We start from the raw sequence: 18,471 nt of genomic DNA, 5'->3' as shown, positions 1-18,471 counted from the left end.
AAATCTACATTTGTGGTAGTTCAGCTCCTGAGAATCATTCATGACTGCTGATGCATTATTCTGAGAACACACACTGCAGGATGTCGGCTCTCTTTGTGTCCTTTTATCCAATTTTCCTTATTTCCTTCCTTTTTTTCTCCTCTCAAATGTGTTCTGTTTAATAAGCAGTCGAAGAGTCCACAACAGAATATACGCAGAATATAATCATTAGATTTTTTGCCTATGATCTGCATCTTTTCCTTCCTGCTTGGCGGTGTGACATCCTCATTTCCTCCAGCTGACTCCAGTTTTTTTTACTCCACATGCTGAACAGCGTCCGGACATTTTAATTTCTCTTCACATAAAACTGACATTGTTGTCTTTGTGGCGAGATGGATTTGGTTATAGTGCAGTAGATGGTCAAACAGAGGTTTTTTGTTTTGTGTTTCTCGTGGTCGTCCTCGTTGTGATCGGTCGGCACATTTGTTTAACCAAACGGCGATGTATAAAAAATACCTGGACGTCCTGTGACCTGCTGGTAATTTGATCTCCCAACGAAAAAAAAAAGCAGAACTTCTCACGATGACATTACAATTAACAAAGTTCCTCTCGTGGAAATGTGTCATCAGACCTTCCATGTATTTTGATCCATAAAAGAGAACATACAGCACGCTATCTGGAATATGATGCAGCAGAAATTTGACTGACTGAAACCTGCGCGACAGAAGGAAACGGTGAATGATGCCGACATATTTATTAATCAAATATGCGCCCACACAACTGTTGTGGTGTTGACGGACTTTATGATACTATTTGCATACATCAGCTCATTCACATCGAAGTTAAAGGTGCAGAGCCACATTTTCTGTGAGGATGTTGGGAAAAACACGTCAATCTGATCTTCTGTCGCTCAGTTTCAAGTCCACAAGCACAAGCAAACGTCTGCGGTCAACGTAACTGCGTGTTCACGTAAAGTTTTCCAAGATCTCTGATGGAGTTCATTGCAGACGTATCGTACATGAAACAAGAGAGAAGAATAACCAACGAGAGAGGAGTTGAGGTGGGAATCTGTCTTGTCAATCACTCCTGGTTACCTGGTGGAACTGTGCAGAGAACCACTCCGTAAGAATTGATTTTGTGATTATTAGGTCAAAAACTTTTAACGTCTAGATTAAAACTGGTTGAAAATAGAACCATTTTTTGGAGTTTGATTAAAAAGGTTCCTAAAGTTGGACCCTTAAAGACGTCCTGAGGATGCACCAATTAGTTTTATTTCCATTTTTAACAACGTTTCACAGTCTAAGTACATTCTTTAATACATAAAGATAAAACCACATCAGCGACTTAGAAAGTATTGCTGCAGCTCCAGTTTAAGTCTTCTTATGCACACAGCTTTATTGTTATTATATTTCATCCTTTGTTTTTAATCTTTTAATTATTTGACTCTTAAATGTGAATATTTTCTGGTTTTCTTTCCCGTCTATGTTAGTAAACTGAAGATCTGTGAGTTTTTAACTGTTGTTCCGACCAAAAAATAAAAATGTAAAGACATTATTTTGGACTCCATGAATTCGTAGTTGCCATTTTTAATTGTTTGCTAAAGTTGTGTAGACAATAAGTAACTGATTAGTCACAAAAATGATCTTTAAATGAACCAAAATATGAATAACTTGCAGCCTTGAAACATTTGTTGTGATGCGTGGTGCTAAAAGAATCGCTGACGTTGAGGTACTTTATGGCTTTTATTGCTGCAGAGGTTTAGTATATAATACCTAACATATATCCGGGGTTGTTTGAGTTCATCTGTCCAGCTGTGCTTCACGACAAAAACCACATCAAGGAAATGTGGATTTGCATCTGTGACTGGATGCAAAACGCCTCAGGAGACAAACAAATTTGATTGGGGGACGAGCAGAGAAGTCGTCAAGATGAAGAGAAAAAGAGCAAAACGATCTGAATAAAACCTTTTAATCAGACCAGACCGACTCATAAAACTATCTCTATCTGTAAAACTCATATCTCAGAATCTGTGCAGGATTTACAGGCGAGGATTAAAGACAAATCCAAACTAGCAGAACTCCTCCAGAACAATGGGATTACAAAATATCAAACCCTGTTGCTGCTTTCTGTGTCCGTGTCACTTCAAGATATTTAAAGTTTAACTTCTGGACAAAGTTCGGTTCAAACAAAAACACACACGGCATCTATTCATCAGTCCGACAAACGTGTTGCAGCTCATTCAATTACTCATTTGCAACATTCACATTTGCATTCACAACATTTGAATATTTCAAAGGTTGACAGCAGACTTCTCCCACGCTGGTACACGGCCGCGGGCAGAACTGTCAAGCATTAACCTGATAAATCATTAGAATTAGACTGTTTAATCCGTACAGATTTAGTGGGTCAATAAGGAAAATCTTTAAAATTAGGGCAGGGAAATATATTAATCTAGTGTTATATTCATCTCATGATATAAGACTGCGTACATCGTCTTAAAATGTGGATATCTTTATCTCAGGATCTTCAGAAAATGACAGAAAATGACTTCACTTAACTGTTCTGATACTTCAGATCAGATCCACATTACTGTGGGTTATTTAAAGTTTGGTAAAATATATCGCGATGTTTGATTTAACATCCTGACGTTTACTATGTGCTTTCAAGAAGATTCCAAAATATGAAGACATCCTGATATTTTAAGGCTTTATAGCGAAACACAATATTATATTTGTCCCAGTTGTGGTTAAAACTGTAGAACCAGAAGTGAAGCTTAACTCCCAAAACCCTAAATCTTCCATTTCCCACAATGCAACCCACGTCGTTGTTTCATCGGCCCCTCTGGATCACTGGGCTTTCAGACCAATTGGACATAGTGGCCAAACTCCGACGTCACGCGATGCATACTGGCCCTAAAAATACTCGTTCCCACGAGCTTTGTTTGAGCGTCACAACTGAAAAATGACTTGTTTCACTATCAGATCGCGATCCTTTCAGGGTGATGACATCTGGAGGGCATTAGTGTTTGAAGGGCTGGACTTTAGGGATCTTCTGAGGATCATGCATGTGCAAAATGATCGATGAGCCTCGCTGCTCGCATGGCTGCAACAATGAAAACCTTTTGTTACTCCACAGAGCCGTAAGTGAAGAAGCCATCACATAATGTCGGCTTGTTTACTTCTACTTACTTCCTCCGATTATTCTTTGAAGAGACAAACAGATGTAGAGATAGAGGGAGTCAGAAGTGCAGAGGCCTCGCTCCGGTTTCAAACCCGTGGCATAACAGTTTTACTGCGGGGACCCTGTGGCCTGCGGAGGCCCGACAGAGGCGTCTTTGTGTAGGTTCTCTGTTTGATGATGTACAGCATGTTCTGTACAGTCCTGGAGCTCCTTTCATGTAACTTCACACCTCCGTTGATGTATTGAGAAAGTCCACTGATCCACGACCGCACAATGAAAGCTCCCAGAACTGAGGGCCGTTATAGTTCACACATGAGTAACCCGTGTGGGATCGACAGTGTAGCGTCATGAACTGTAATAAAGCTAATTTTTGGATACCCCGTCAATGAGGGCTGTTAATTAGAGTCGTTTGAATGGAACAACATGATGATTTTCTTGTTGTTGCCTCCGAGATGTCGATCTCTGTTCAGCTTCCTTCCACGCTTTGCTTTATTTCTCTCTCTGCCTCGGGCTATCTGTCCTGCTCTGTTCACTCTACAGCAGGACGTAGGAAGTACGTTGGAGTAGAGTGGAGGGAAAAGAGATCATTAGAGGAGAAACGGAGGCGAACAAAGAGGACGTAGCAGAGCAGAACAGAGGAGAGATAAGTGGAGCAGAAAGAAGTCATAAAGTGGGATAAAACAGAGCAGAACCTGACAGAGCGAGGCATCAGTCACTGTGTCAGAGGGGGAGTGACTCAGCAAACATTAAGCTTGAAAGAATTAAAGGGGCGTTTCACCCGAGTCGTGCTCGTTTACTGCACCATGGACGTATAACGAGATCTGAGAAACCTCTACTTCCTGGGTATACAATGACCCGCATCTTCTGCGTAGCTTCTAAACTGTGCGGCTCATAAAACCTTCTGCTGGCCGAGAGGTTAACTTGTGATTTGGCCCTCCGCTAAATTTAACGGGGATAAAAACCACCGTTCTCAAATTAGAGCTTCCTTTAGTGGTACGAGGTAGAGGAATCCCAGAAATGATTAAGAAAGGAAATAAAGCATCACTCTTTGACTTGCAAGATTCTCGTGTGTGACTACGTCAACTGTTCACTTCTGTCATCTTTAATCTGGTTTCACTCAGCTGAAATTTATTTTATTTATCATTTTGATGTCAAACTCAAGAAGAAGACGCGTTAAGTTGAAATGTTGGGAAAGGAAAACACGTTACGTCACAGTTGGCATGATGGACTGTAGTCATTCTCAGGCTCTCACTGGGAGTAGTGCTGTGCAATATGGACAACATTTTATATCATGATATAGCTAATTTCATATCCCGATAGCGATCTATATCCCGGCGTGTCTTTAAGTGGTAGAAAAGATTAGATGTGTTTGAGTCGCTAGTAACAACTTGTTGGCGGCATGTTTTGCAGTTTACCGTTGTCTGGTTGGTGTCTGACTTTTTAAACCCAAACCAAATCCAAACGATGGAATTCCAGTTCCCCCTTTTCGGCACAAATCTTCTTGGGGTTCTGCTTCTGTATCAGTGTCTGATGTAACGTTACTAGTAACGTTATTTTCATCTTCCATTGCGTCCTCCTCCGTCTCCACCATGCTGCTTTGCCTCTGATTACTCCCGAGCGACCGGTGCCGTAAACGAGTCCTTGTGGGTGACGTAAATATGCAACCACAAAGCATTAGCAGTTACATTCGCCTTCATACAATAAACTTGTTTTGAACTCAAAATGTCGATATGCAACGGTCATTCCGACGTTGAGTTGTGCTTTAGACGGCGTATTAAATTACAACCGTTGCGTACGTTAACGTTAGTGTAGCAACAGTGCTAATCAAGTAGCCTACACGTTAAAATTACGATATAAACAACAGAGGGTTATATCCTACGGTAGACATTTTTATATCGCACTACGATATATATCGTAATATCGCACAGCTCTACCTGGGAGCAGACTAGTCTTAATAATAATCCGATAATAAGCCTCATATCAGACCCAGCTGAGGATCAATAAATGATTATCTAAACTAAAGACCACTACAATTAAAACAAACAAAAAAAACTATAAAGTGAAAACTGATGTTCACACAATAAAATCAACATGAGATACTTAAAAACTGCTGCTCGTTGGCGTACAAGCAGAGAGGACGCCGCAACAAACAGACTTTAAGTTGTTTGTTGAAGCTTTTCATGGAGAAAAACTGTGTTGCAATATATTACTCAATGTTTCCTGCGAGACTGAAATCTGATAAGCAGCGAGCATTTCTTGCAGTTTTACTGGAAAATGAAACCAAATTCTTTCTTTTTATTTGTTTTTATTTGCTGCTGATTCACTTTTTCTGTGAACCAACTAGTTGCTTCATCTCCAGTGGCTGCAATCGAAAGTGTCTTGCACAAGTCCAGTCACAAGTCCAACTAGTATCTAACATGAGTTATGACATCTCTGTCTACATTTACAAACGATCTTTATTCATCACGGGGAGTTATTGCTGACCGCGATTAATCTAAACATCTGTGCTTTCACGCTCGGTTAAACTCCTGCAGCCTCCAGTCTGACTCGTGACTGCAACGTGAAGTTTAAACAGCGATCAGATTAGTCTCCAAGTCTCAATACTGCTGACTGCAGAAACACATTTCTATCGAGCTACATGTACACTTCCTGGTTGTGGAGCTGCTGACAGAAACAGCAGCTGAACTTTAAAGGTCCATAGCGGACCTGCTTCACCGCAAGATCGAGTTTCTTTAATGGGCTGTAGATGAGGTCCCGGAGCATCGAGCAGGAGGGGGAGGGCGAGCCGGCGTTTACCACAACTCAAGATGCTTCTATTTGCCATTTGGAGATAAAACAAACACAGCAGCTACATTTCCTGTGCATCACGAGTCTCTCAGAAAGAGAGACGTAGACAACAGCAGCAAACCACGAGGGCGGAAAGTGAACAACAGTGAAATATATCAGAAAAAACAAACATAATACAGAGTTTATTACAAGTAAATGAATGAAGAATGATTTTCTATCAGGACAGTTTACAGCTGTAACCTTAAAATATCTCAGGCTCTCTCTTACTACCTCATATCTGTCTTATGATTTACGTCAGGCCCCATCACACCTACTCTTAATACTGACCCTGAACACACCACAAATAACGCACTTTGTGTGACATGTCTGACCCTGGCAGCGCTGCAGTTATGTCATCATAACACTCTTATGTCGTACGGAGAGTTGGACAACTGCCGTCCCGCCGAGGACTTCCTCATCCCTCGTTTAAACACCGTCCCTCCACCACATCTGCTTTCTTTTGGTTCTTTGGAAGACGTAAGTCCGTCAGCATGAGTCAAGACAGATTTCTGTTTATTCTGAACAATACTGAGAATATTGCGAGCAGAAGACTTAACTGGGAAATGTGTTTTTCTGCTTCTGTTCTCAAGGGTACAATCAGTTTTAGGTCCAAGGTAAAATGACTCTGTAGTAGTTACGGGTTCAGCGCTGTGATGGAAACATGCCTCCTGGGTGGACACGCTCATTTTCACCCCATTTCCAGCATGATGCCATGATGCCAGTTTTCCATCAGCACTTTCGGCCGTGCCGAGTCAAACCAAGTCGCACAGATTTGATTTTCCATCACTAGTTTTACGGCGCTGAGTTAAACCAAGCAGCCTGCTGCTGAAAACGCAACGTTTCCTGTGATACTATTTCATAATAAAAGCCTTTAAATTACTATTAAGGGGGGCTTTTATTTTGAAGAAGTTACAGGACATGAAACATGTTTGTAGCTGAATTAGCGGAGTCTCTTCGTTAGCAGTGATTCCTCAACAGTACTGCAGGGATTGAGACAAGTGTGTTATTGGTTTTAAAACACACCTTCAAGAAGATAGCCGAGTCAAACAAAGTAGTTCAGTCAGTCAGTGTTGAGTTTAAAAGACAGACTGAATAAATCATTTTAAAAAAAGTCGTCTTATCATTGTCGCTAGCCTCCATGCTAGTTTCAATTAAAGGAGAACTTCGGTCGATTTAAACATGCAGCTTCATTGCTCAAGCTACCCTTGACTTGCCAGCACCGAAGATGCGAACAAATTTGGTCCAGCCATTACAGAGCTCCATGAACGGAGAATTAGCATTGAACGCTAACAGCATGGGGTCAGAACTTTACACTGTGTTTTAAGCATCTTAACATGCTCCACATCTCACGCCAGAAGTTATGCAACATCAGCAGACACCTTAGCATACAGCACTGTAGCGTGTATGACTCAAACTGAATAAAAAAGTAGTTAAAACAGTGTGTTTGTGCAAGCAGCTACTCACCTGTTTGTTGACATCGGCGTCTTCCGGTAGCTAGACCAAACTAGTCAATCCGTCGAGCGTGCGCTTACTCCCTCACTGGCGGAGACGGAAACGTATTCCAGCATTTTCGTGTTTCTGTTCATAATGTACATGTCCATGTTACAGCCTGTCATGAGCCATGAGCCTTACAATAGCCTGTTAAGCCTGTTAAGTGCACACTCGATGGATATGCTAGTTTGGTCTAGCTACCGGAACACACGGATGTCAACAAACAGGTAAGTAGCTCCTTGCACAAACACACTGTTTTAACTACTTTTTTATTCATTTTGAGTCATACACGCTACAGTGCTGTGTGCTAAGGTGTCTGCTGATGTTGCATAACTTCTGGTGTGAGATGTGGAGCATGTTAAGACGCTTAAAACACAGTGTAAAGTTCTGACCCCATGCTGTTAGCTGTAAACGCTACATCTCCGTTCACGGAGCTCTGTAATGGTTGGACCAAATTTGTTTGCGTCTTCGGTACTGGCAAGTCAAGGGTAGCTTGAGCAATGAAGCTGCATGTTTAAATCGACCAAAGTTCTCCTTTAAGGCCTGTTTTCTGGCAATGCGAAAGGACACAACAGCCGATTCCTATTGTTAAAAGTTGCTTTTTGCAACAAAATTAGAGGAAAAAGGTTCAAAACACTTCTGTCTAGATGTAGAAAAATGTTTGAGACTTTTCTGAGTGAGAGTGAAGCAAGATCCTGAAAATGTGTAAATTAAAAGTCTATGTTTTGATATCAATACATACATGTTTGTGCCATCAGTTATTGTTCACTAGAAGGAAAATCAGTATTGGACAAAATCTGAATTGGCAGATCGCACTTTGAAAAAAAATGAATCGGAAATGTTGTCACAGTTACGTGAGAGTAAACAGAACTGAAACCACTATAACTTCTCTGAATACGTTTAGAGTTTTGCTCACGGCATCTGCAGTTTTAGCTTTAGTTGGCTGAACTGCATCCGACACAAAGGAGAAACACTGACAGATCACAGTTATTAGACATCGCTGTGCAAGATAGACATGCTGCACATTGCCTGCATGTTATGTAATGATATCTGGTGTAAATGTAGGGAGAGAATAAAAAAAAAAAAGAAGAGAACAACCTGTTTCTGACAAACCAGGAAGTCGACTGTTTCCTGAATGTCTTTCTCAAGACTCCCTCCCACTCACATCTTTCTTCTGGTTTCATAAAAACTTTCAACACCCAAATTCAGTGAAGGACTCTCAGATCTGAATCATTAAAGAGTTCTTCTTTTCTCTAACGGTCTTATTCACATTTCTCACTCTCTCACTTTCTAATCCTCATATTTATACTCTTCTTTCTCCACGTGTATCAGTGTTTCTTCTCCACCCCGCACCGGGACAACATCTTTTTTTCAAAACATGTGGTTTTGTGCAGCTACATGTTGAACTTCCTGCCTCCATGTGTCACAGCGTGTGTGACTTAACTCATTCAAATCAAAGCTTATTTGCGTCGCACCTCTCAGGAACGAAGCAGGAAAGAAGATAAAAAACTCAAACATCCGTTGTTGATCACTGAAGGTGCTTCAACAAGACTTCATGTAACAAACAGAGCTTTCAGCATCAGCAACACGACTCCCAGGATGTTTAATCGGCTGCTCAGACTTGGTGCCAACATGCATCCTGAGTGGTCGGATCACAAGTGGACCTGGTGTGAACACCATCAAGGGCACATTTGAAAGCTGAACACTGGGACCAGATTCAAAGGTGGTCTGGGTGTGACCACAGCCTTTCAGCAGTGTGAGCACACATGTGTGATGAGCCACACTGGAGGACCGCCAACTCAACTGACATCCTCCGCCAATCAAGAAGAAGAAGAAGGCACCACAACAACAGGCGGAATGGTTCTTTTCACCTGCCAATGTTAGCAGCAGGTGTTGGTGAACACACTGCAATATCCCCAGACTCCCTTTACAAATTGCATGATTTTAAGAGTTGCTGTGCAAAAGAACAACAACTTGTGTTTTGTGTGCTGTGTCACGGCAAATTAAAAATCATTCATGCCTTCCCGTAAATTCAGCATTAAATGCAATACATTAAGTTCTTTCTTTCCTTATGAAAAGTGAACAAAAGTGTTTGTTGCAGTATCGCTGTGCCAGCCTGTCTGCATTCTAACACGCAGTTTTAACTGGATTCATCACTGACGCACACTATACGAAAGAAAACAACATTTTATTGTCTTCTGTGACGTCTGTGGAGTAAATCCCCAGACTCCCTTTGAAAATCGCTCAATTTTGTGAGTTGTTGCGTCAGGAGAAAATTTACAAACATTGTGAAACACCGAATACAACTCATGATTAGTCATTAGGGACTCTTTGTTAATTCGGCAAATGTTCTTTGTCCAGCGATATGCGCGTTTATCCACAGAGAGTGAAGAACTGAGATCCAATAATGTTAATTCCAGGTGTGAACCGACTGGCCCTGAAGCTGTTTACTCTTATTTATGTGAAAACCTGTAAATACATGTCGGAAACCAGACGTGCAGAGGGGGGATCTGTCTGTAAAGTATCTCTGGGAAGTCCTCTGGGTGGTTTTTTTTCCCCTCTTGAATGCTCTTGTCCTCATTTTCTCCCTTGTTTTTAGACCATTTCATAAGTTGGCTACATAACTTTGTTCAAATTCTAATAACATTAAATCATTAAGAATGACTCTAGTGAGGAATGATGCTGCACACATGGAAACTAATGTCAGGCAGGTCAGAGAAGTTAAGTTCTATAAAGTTAAGCTCATGGGACCCAGGGTCAGGGGCCAGATCCGGCCTGTGAGGGAGTTTTATAAGAAAGTGTGCTGACTGTTTCTTTGTTCTAATTTTGTTATTCTGTCCAGAGTATTTATCGTTCTCGGATGTAAACGTTTTGCACAACTTAAGGCTCCACAACCTCTACATCATAAGTGAATTAGGTCGGTATCAGCAGCACCTGATACCGGATCAGTAACATACAACAGAAAAGCACAGAGTACAGAACTTGAGTGAACGTATGTAGGAGTTAGTAGTTCCACCTCTGTTCTGTTGGCTGCAGGATAAGAGGCGGATACTAAAAACAGAAACAGGTTCAAAATGAAAGTGAACATTTTCACTTCTTTCGATGGATAGATGGATACTTTATTGGTCCAGAGGGACATTTAAACATCCAGTGGCTCATACGACACGTACAAAACACTCGTGGGTGTAAATCACAAGTTTCATCACGATACGATATCATATCGATTCTTTGGACAACGATACGATATGTGACGATATCACAAAGTCTGCTACGATACAGTTTTGATTTGATACAGCGGCCTGTGATCGATATGAGATGACGCACATTTAACACAATCAGTTACATTTAAATCAACTCACAAAGCGAAACTAAAATATGACTTGACGGTTTTATTTCTGAACTCTTCAGTAGAAATATTATTTTATCAGTAGTTCAAGAGATTTAAATGGAAAACTATCGATTGTGTTGGATGAAAACGGCGACACAGACGCTCCGTGGGAATCTAACATTAAAGACGAATCTCAACGATGGTGGTGATATGATCATTAAATCAGTCTGGATCAAAGTGTCGTAACACCCCTACAACACACAGATACAAACATATATAAGGATAAGAAACAAACACGGCAGTGAAGTGATAGTCGAGCCACCAGAACCACTAACTGGACCTGGGTTCAACAGCGCCCCTGGAGAAGTTCCCACACAGTAAAGGGAGGGTATTAGTCACTCATTTATTACATGTACTTGTGGACTAATTGGTGTAAAAGTCCAACAACACATACTATATATAACCTCTTCCCTCCAACCTGCCTCCAGTCTGCCTGTCGCCACACTGTACCTAAAGCAAGCACAGGGTTTATCACCAGTCCTCATCAGCCGGGCCCTTAATGCATCTTCTTTAATGGATGTCTTTCTAACAATGTGGCCTGTGTGTTTACTCCGCCTGGACGAGCACCACGAGCACCGCGGCCACACAGACTGACCTCCAACGGATGGAACGCTGATGTAAACCGAATAACAGTGGTGACATTTCACATCACACAGACATCACATGTTGCGCTGGTTAACCTCAATAGGGTGAAGAGATTTGAATTAAATAAAATAAAGCAGCCACTTGTTGTCGTCTCGACTTGTCTTTTAAATTCAGAAACATATAGCACTAATATAACTAATTATATAAAAATAATAAATTTGGATGAGCGAGTACAAAACGGGCCCGTTGAGCCTTGGCGGAGGTTCTTGTTAACTTTTTTTTTTCTTACTACATTGTAAGTCATGATATTGTTTTATCTTATAGTTTTTAGTTGTACTAATTTGGATTTTGTGTCCTCTGTATGCAACATTAATATCTGTTAAATGCCTGTTTTAGTGATGAACTGCACGTCTTGTTTTAAGAGACGGTAACAGGTATTTTTATACTCACGATGCAAAACTTTAAAAATCGTAAGCTTCATCCTTCAACTCTTCACTAGAGATGCACCGATCAGGATTTTTGGGGCCAATCACCAATCACCGATCACTGAAAGCAATATCTGCCGATCCCGATATTGCTGATCAGCGATCACAGTGTCAAATCCATAAATTCTTCTATATTATTGTCTTGTATAACTTTCATATATGTAATTAATGATTCTTCTTACACAACATTGACATTGTATTATTAAGTATAAAAATTAGGAGATGAGAAAGTATAATGAATTGACCACCGTTTTATTGCAGACTGAGGCAATGTGCAATATTTCACACTCTAGAGACTCTGAGAGACAACTTGGACTCAGCTTACATAGAGTAACTGTAGCTTACTAGTGGGAATGCAGTCAGGGTGGGATTTTCATCATTTTAGGGGCAAGTTCATTTGGCCTTCAGTTTTTTTTCAGGGGCACCAAGGCCACATGACAGGGCACAAAGGCCACTGAGTAAAATGTGTTGATTTACCTTTCAGACTGATATCATAACATCCTAATTTATAATTAGACATGGATTGTGTATTAAAACATTTTTTTATACCAAAATCAAGTTAAAGTTACATTAGAAAGTAGTTTTTGTTAAGTAGGGTTAGGGTGAGGTGAGTCTTGTGACACCTAACTGAATATTAGTGTTATTGAATATTTCTCCCAATAGAAATTCCCCCAAATTATGGAAAAGCACATTTTTTCCAAACAAAAAATTGTAGAATAACCAGCAGGAGACCACTGATGTGTGGAGTGATTTTGGTGACACTACACTCTGAATAATAGTGAAGTTATTGAATATTTTTTCTAGTTTCTCTTTTCAGTGTTGCACTTTGTAGACGGTCCCTGCGCCCTCGTCTCACAGCTGGCTGACCATACAGACCAGAGTTAATGTCCAGACGCTCGTTTTGATTAACATACGGTTGTAGCTCGTTGTCTACCTTACTATGGTAGAAAAGAGCCATCGTTTGTGTTTTAACAAGGTTTCACTTATGAGTTATTGATCCGGGAAGTTCGAATCTGTGAATATATTTCCAACTTTACCGGACTAAATCCTGCCACATAAGTCAGTTACGTATCATGTCACAACCCGGCTGCGCTCGCTCGCTGTGCTGTAAGTTTCGTTCTTCTGTTTTGAGACGCTGCTGCTGTTTGAGAGGCTTTCACGTGAGATCATCGTGATGATGAGACTTCACCTGCGCGAACCGCGGACTCACTGAAGTTACTGTGAGTGACTACTGTGCACTCAGGTGGCTGTAATTAAAGGCAAGCTCGCCACGCTGACCGGGCCAGGGGCACAGAGGCCGCTGTGGCCGTATGATGAGTTTTTTTTCACGCTGCATCAAGGCCAAAGTGCGGGGCAACAGTGGCCATGAAATTCCCTCCCTGCATGCAGTTAATGCACTGTCTTTATACTTAAACGTCATCTGATCGGCCTGATTTGATCTATTTTGTGAACTCCGATCAAAACCGATAGATCGGTGCATCTCTACTCTTCACCTCATCATTTAAATCCTTTTATTCATTTGAGTAAAACTGTGTCATGAACTGTGTCAGAAATGTGTTCTGTGAGGTCACGCTGATTTTGTTAGTCAAAGGTCAAACTTAATAGTGATCTTTAACCTTTGACCACCAAAATCCAATCAGTTCATCCTTGAGTCCACATGGACGTTTGTGCCAAATTTAAAGACATTTCTTCCAGGTGCTCTCGAGACACGGAAGCATAAAGCATAAAAACCTAAAAAGTTAACGTACAGCAGTGATTCTGGGTCATCCCAACACTCACATTCTTAACATTCTTCTGCTTCTCACAGACCCGAGCTGGATGTAGATCCAGAAAGTCCTGAACTGATCTGCAGGATTGGAGGTCTGACACCTTCTCCGCCCCCTCAAACCAGAGCAACAAGCAGCAACATGAATATAATCCCCCACAACGGTTCACGTGTCTCATGCTCTGCCTCTCGTTCACACTGAAGCCTCTTCTTCACTTCCTGGATGTGGTTTACGATCATCAAAGCAGCAGCTTTATCAGCGCTCCACATTATCACAGACATGTATTGTACACTACAGCACGGTAGCTGCTGGGCTGCACAAAGCCATAAAACAACCGGAGAGGGAAGATGACAGAGGTTGTTTTGTTGAGGGTGTGTTGTGTGTGTGTGTGTGTGTGTGTGTGTGTGTGTGTGTGTGTGCACCCAGTTTGAAGGCAGCAGAAAAAGCCCAACAGCTGAATAAAACCAGTTATAAAAAGCTCTTTATCTCATAACAACCGGTGTCTTTTACGTAAGAGTTGTGCAGTAAGAGAGCTGTGACTTTTTCTGAAATCAGCACAAAAGAGCAGTTGTGCTATCAGGTCTGAAATGGCTTTAAAAGGAATATTAATGATGCCGATCAAACTAAAAATAAATGGTTTATTCAATATTGCATTAGGCTCGGTTGCATTAAAAGGGGCATTAAATCATATTTGTGTGTTAATGAGTGAATTTGGGGATTTTATATTCTTTATTCTAAGGTGTTCCCTTTATCTCGTCGCTGCACTTTCGCCTCCATCCTCTCCTGCGTCCGTATCGGACTTCTTCTGTCCGCTCCGGTATCATAAACTCTGAGCCGTCACCTGTTAAAATGAAAGTAACCATACTGCCGTTTGAAACAGCAAAAACAAAAGTCTGCTTCCTCTTTTACTGCACCGGCCACAGTTTCCTCTGCGGTGCCACTTGAGCAAGACTAGTTGTTCGTTCAGCCTGTGTGCATTCAGAGTTATCATGTGCTAGATTTTTTTTTCCTGAACTGCATGAAGGATTTGCTCTTTACCAGAAAAAAAGAAAGAAGGAGTTAAGTCAGGACAGATTTTTATCTGCTTGTCTTTGAACAGAGCGTCAAGCGTGACAGCTAAATCTGAGTTTTTCCGTGTGTGCACACGACAGAGCAGCTGAGAGTCCTTTGGGAGAAACAGGAAAGAAAAAGTGAAAAGGAAAAAAAAAACAGAAGTTAGAACAACGTTCAGGTCTCAGACGGGAAGCAGAGGAAGCGATTGCAAAAGACGACTGTTTTTTTATATAACGTAAATCCTGATGTTTGGTGTTGCAATTTTATATTTTGTTTTAGCTCCATGTTGGATTTTTCTTGTTGGAATCCTCTTGAATTCCTGATTTTATTGCTTTTAATTTGTTTTATGTCTTACTTTTGTTTGTTATAATTATTATCATTAAGCACCTCGATCAGTCGATGACAAAAGAAGCACTATTAAATAAATCCTGCACCTGAAGTCAAGAATACCAACAACCGGCTCTAAAAATAAGGAATTATATCATAAAATTAATTGAGGACTGTATTTCAAAATGTAAATAAATCAAGTATAATTATTTGGTTTGTGAGTTCTTCACAGTAACCGTATTTTGATCCAAAAGTTCAGGAGATTATTGTTTGTACTTTCCCCTCCTGGTTTCAAATCTCCAGCTTTTGCATGAAAGTTGAGACCAACAGGTTCATCCTGATGAAGCAGACTGATAAGACTGATAAGGTCAAAAAGTAAAATGTCACGCCTTTTCATTGTGCATTACCGTACAGTCAGAGTGACGTCCTGTCAGGGTTTAAAATGAATGTTTTTACATCTTTTTATGCATCTTTTTAACTTCAATTACAGCTTCTTGAGAGTTTTCATGACAGCTTAATTTAACTGAAAGCAGCAAAAGCTACAGGGTGGAGTCGAACCTCCAGCAAGAAGTGAAAAATGCACCTTAACACCTGCACAGCTCACTGACTAACAGCAAGTGTCTCGTTTTCTTGATCCGTACGTAAACAGAAACAACGAGGAAACATTTAATGGTTTTGGAAGGAGCTACATGTGAACTATTTCTTAACAAACAACATTTAATTAAAGTACTTCTGTGCAGCTAAAGGCTGAAGCACAGACGTTCTCCTGGTTGTGTGTGTGTCATGATGTCTGCTGCTGAGTCCATGGACATGCAGCGCAGCGATGACTTGGTGTCTATTTTTGTGAGACTACACGGAGGAAATGAAAAATCAACACTGATCATGTAAACACAGTGAAACATTATACATTGATTAGATCATGTTTCAGTATCTGTTCATCCAGAAATAGCCGAGCTATGTGACTGAAGCGCTGGAGGACACGGCGTGTTGTGTGCTTGTTTTGTTTTCTGAAGTGTTTTGACCCTCAGGGCCCACCGTACAAACATCCTCCGTTCAAATCATGAATTTTACAGCTGACTCGCTCTGTAAAAAAGAGCTATAGATAGAGGTAGTAAATTATACAGTACATTAATATCCCAGTCTGGTTGTTAGGACTTTTTCCCCTCCATAGAGAAAAAGGATTAGACTGCATGAAATTATAGTTTTAGGGTGAATTTTCCTTTTAAGTTTTCATACGTGAACTCAGACCGGCCTCTCAGTAAAGAGGGAACAACCCTGTGATCATGATGCACACCATGCACGTGCAAGTGGAGAAGGCAATGTGCTTTATATTTATATTTATATCAAATCTGTTGATCAGTTATCTGCACACACACACACACACACACTGGATATAAATGTCTATCTGTGTGTCTATACGGTTTAAGCTTGTTGTATAAAATATTGCACACATAGCGTCTCAGATGCTACGCTGTGTTTATTACAGTAAAATCACGCATTTGTATGTTTGACGAGGAAGACGTGATTTTTCTGTGCAGTTTAAAGGGTTATATACAGAGTAGTTTAAAGGTGCACTACGTAGTTTTTGGGGGGACATTTTAATCAGAAGAGAAAGATCTTTATTGGTTGAGTTTTGTTTAAATTAACAAAATCTCTTTGTTTGCATGACTGAATAAACACACTGACCGTAAAGGACGACACAGTTTCATACTATTTTGCTTTGTTTATATGTGGCGGACCCTGCCACCTTTCTATCTTCAAACAGTGTCCCAGTACCTTATTTTCCTCGGAGAACAGCTTGTTTATTCACTACGTAGTGCCCATATCAAGCATTTTGGCGCTCCAGAGAAAGCAGCGTGTAATTCCAATTAAAAACCTCCAGTGATGTCACTCAGTGGCTAAGCTGCATTGTGGGTAATGTAGGCACCAGAGCATTTACACACCCAACCAATTAATCAAAGCTGTGGCGCAGGGTTGCTCACAGTTGGCTCGCCCTTTGAAAACAAAAGTTATGTTTATGCTGTTTTACTTTTTATGAGGTAAAAATGGTCCTGAAATATGTGAGATAACTAATTATTGATTATTTCTCATAACCAGAGCATGGCGGTGACGCTTTGCACCAGGAGTCAGATAATTAGGCGGTGTCAGTTAGTGTCTACACAACAATACCACACATGTGTTTGCCATTTAGCTTCAGTTTTGACCTTTGGAGGGAAAAACGTCCGGGCACCCCTGCTGCCAACGAACTTTTCGCTGCCGACCACAAAACAGACTGTGTGTCAAAAAAGGAGTGTCACAGGATTTTAAAGAGATTCACATTTACTTCTCCTCCGGACCACAAAGTAAAGATCTTGGCGATAAGGGTGTCTGGTGATCGCTACACAAGATTTGTTTAGCTGAAGGGGTGTTAAAGTAGAGCAACAACTAATTCGTCCTTGACAGAATGAGTTCAAATCAGTTTCAAAGGCCTCGACACATTCAACACCACACATACTGTGAGACTTCCTCTCCTGTAAAAGACGGCGAGTTTCTTACCTGTGGTTTGTCGCAGCTCTTCACACAGACTTACGTGGGGGAACTGCAGCAGCTGCTTCCATTTCTTACTCTTTCCTTTTCTGTTCCCGCCGCCTCCTGGAAGACAAACAGTTTGGGGTTTTAAAACCTCGAGTCCAAGGAGGATGTTTAAGTTTGGTGTCCGAAGAAAAGCAGGACAGAAACCGAGTGGTTTTAAACGTCTCCACACAGCAGCAGAGATGATAAACAACAGGCTCGTCCTGAATAATATGTAAGAAGTGACATTAATAGTCCAGTCGTCTCCATCTGGATGCTATTTTTACAGAAGAGTACAGAGGACTGATGGTGAGCTTCCTCACATGGTGCGACAACTATAACCTGGAGCTCAATATCAGCAAAACCTGTGAGCTCGTGGCGTCAAATATGGATGCTGCTGCAGATTCTAACACGTGGAGGCTTCACACACTCGTTCAACCCGACAGCACAGAAGATCTCCACAATCAGCGCAGACACACCGAAGATCAGCGTTATCAATTCAGTGTCCGACATCTCCCCTTCTGTTCCGGAGTTATGGTGTCGACTTCGGGACAGAAAAGTGTTTTTGCTGCACGTTATAATGACTCAGTGAAGCTGACCTTTGACCTCTTGGATATACATTGTCATAACTTCAGACATTTGAGCCACATTTTGTCATAGTTATTATAAGAAATCTTGAGTTATGGCATTTAATCAGTTCATTCTTAAGGGTCCGTGTCCACATAGCGTTTTTGTCTGAGCAGAAGATCACTGGTGCTCGTGAGCGCTGGGATGAAGCTGCACAAGTGTCTCTTAACAATATCTTGACAACAGGCGCTGTACGATCAACACTGGTCCTTCG

At 41.1% G+C, this 18,471-nt stretch overlaps 1 protein-coding gene across 1 annotated transcript in view; it reads right to left on the bottom strand.

The window, feature by feature from the left end:
- Window positions 1-18,471, bottom strand: part of grk6 (G protein-coupled receptor kinase 6) — a 45,863-nt gene that overhangs the window by 18,322 nt on the left and 9,070 nt on the right. Inside the window, exon 2 of the mRNA XM_030438759.1 lies at window positions 17,616-17,711. Within this exon, the coding sequence (XP_030294619.1) occupies window positions 17,616-17,711 (96 nt within the window). The remainder of the gene's footprint in view (window positions 1-17,615; window positions 17,712-18,471) is intronic.

The sequence above is a fragment of the Sparus aurata genome, chromosome 13, assembly GCF_900880675.1.
Source record: "Sparus aurata chromosome 13, fSpaAur1.1, whole genome shotgun sequence".
NCBI lineage: Eukaryota > Metazoa > Chordata > Actinopteri > Spariformes > Sparidae > Sparus > Sparus aurata.
The sequence above is the reverse complement of the archived record's forward strand: the minus strand, read 5'-3'. Positions and strand labels throughout refer to the sequence as shown.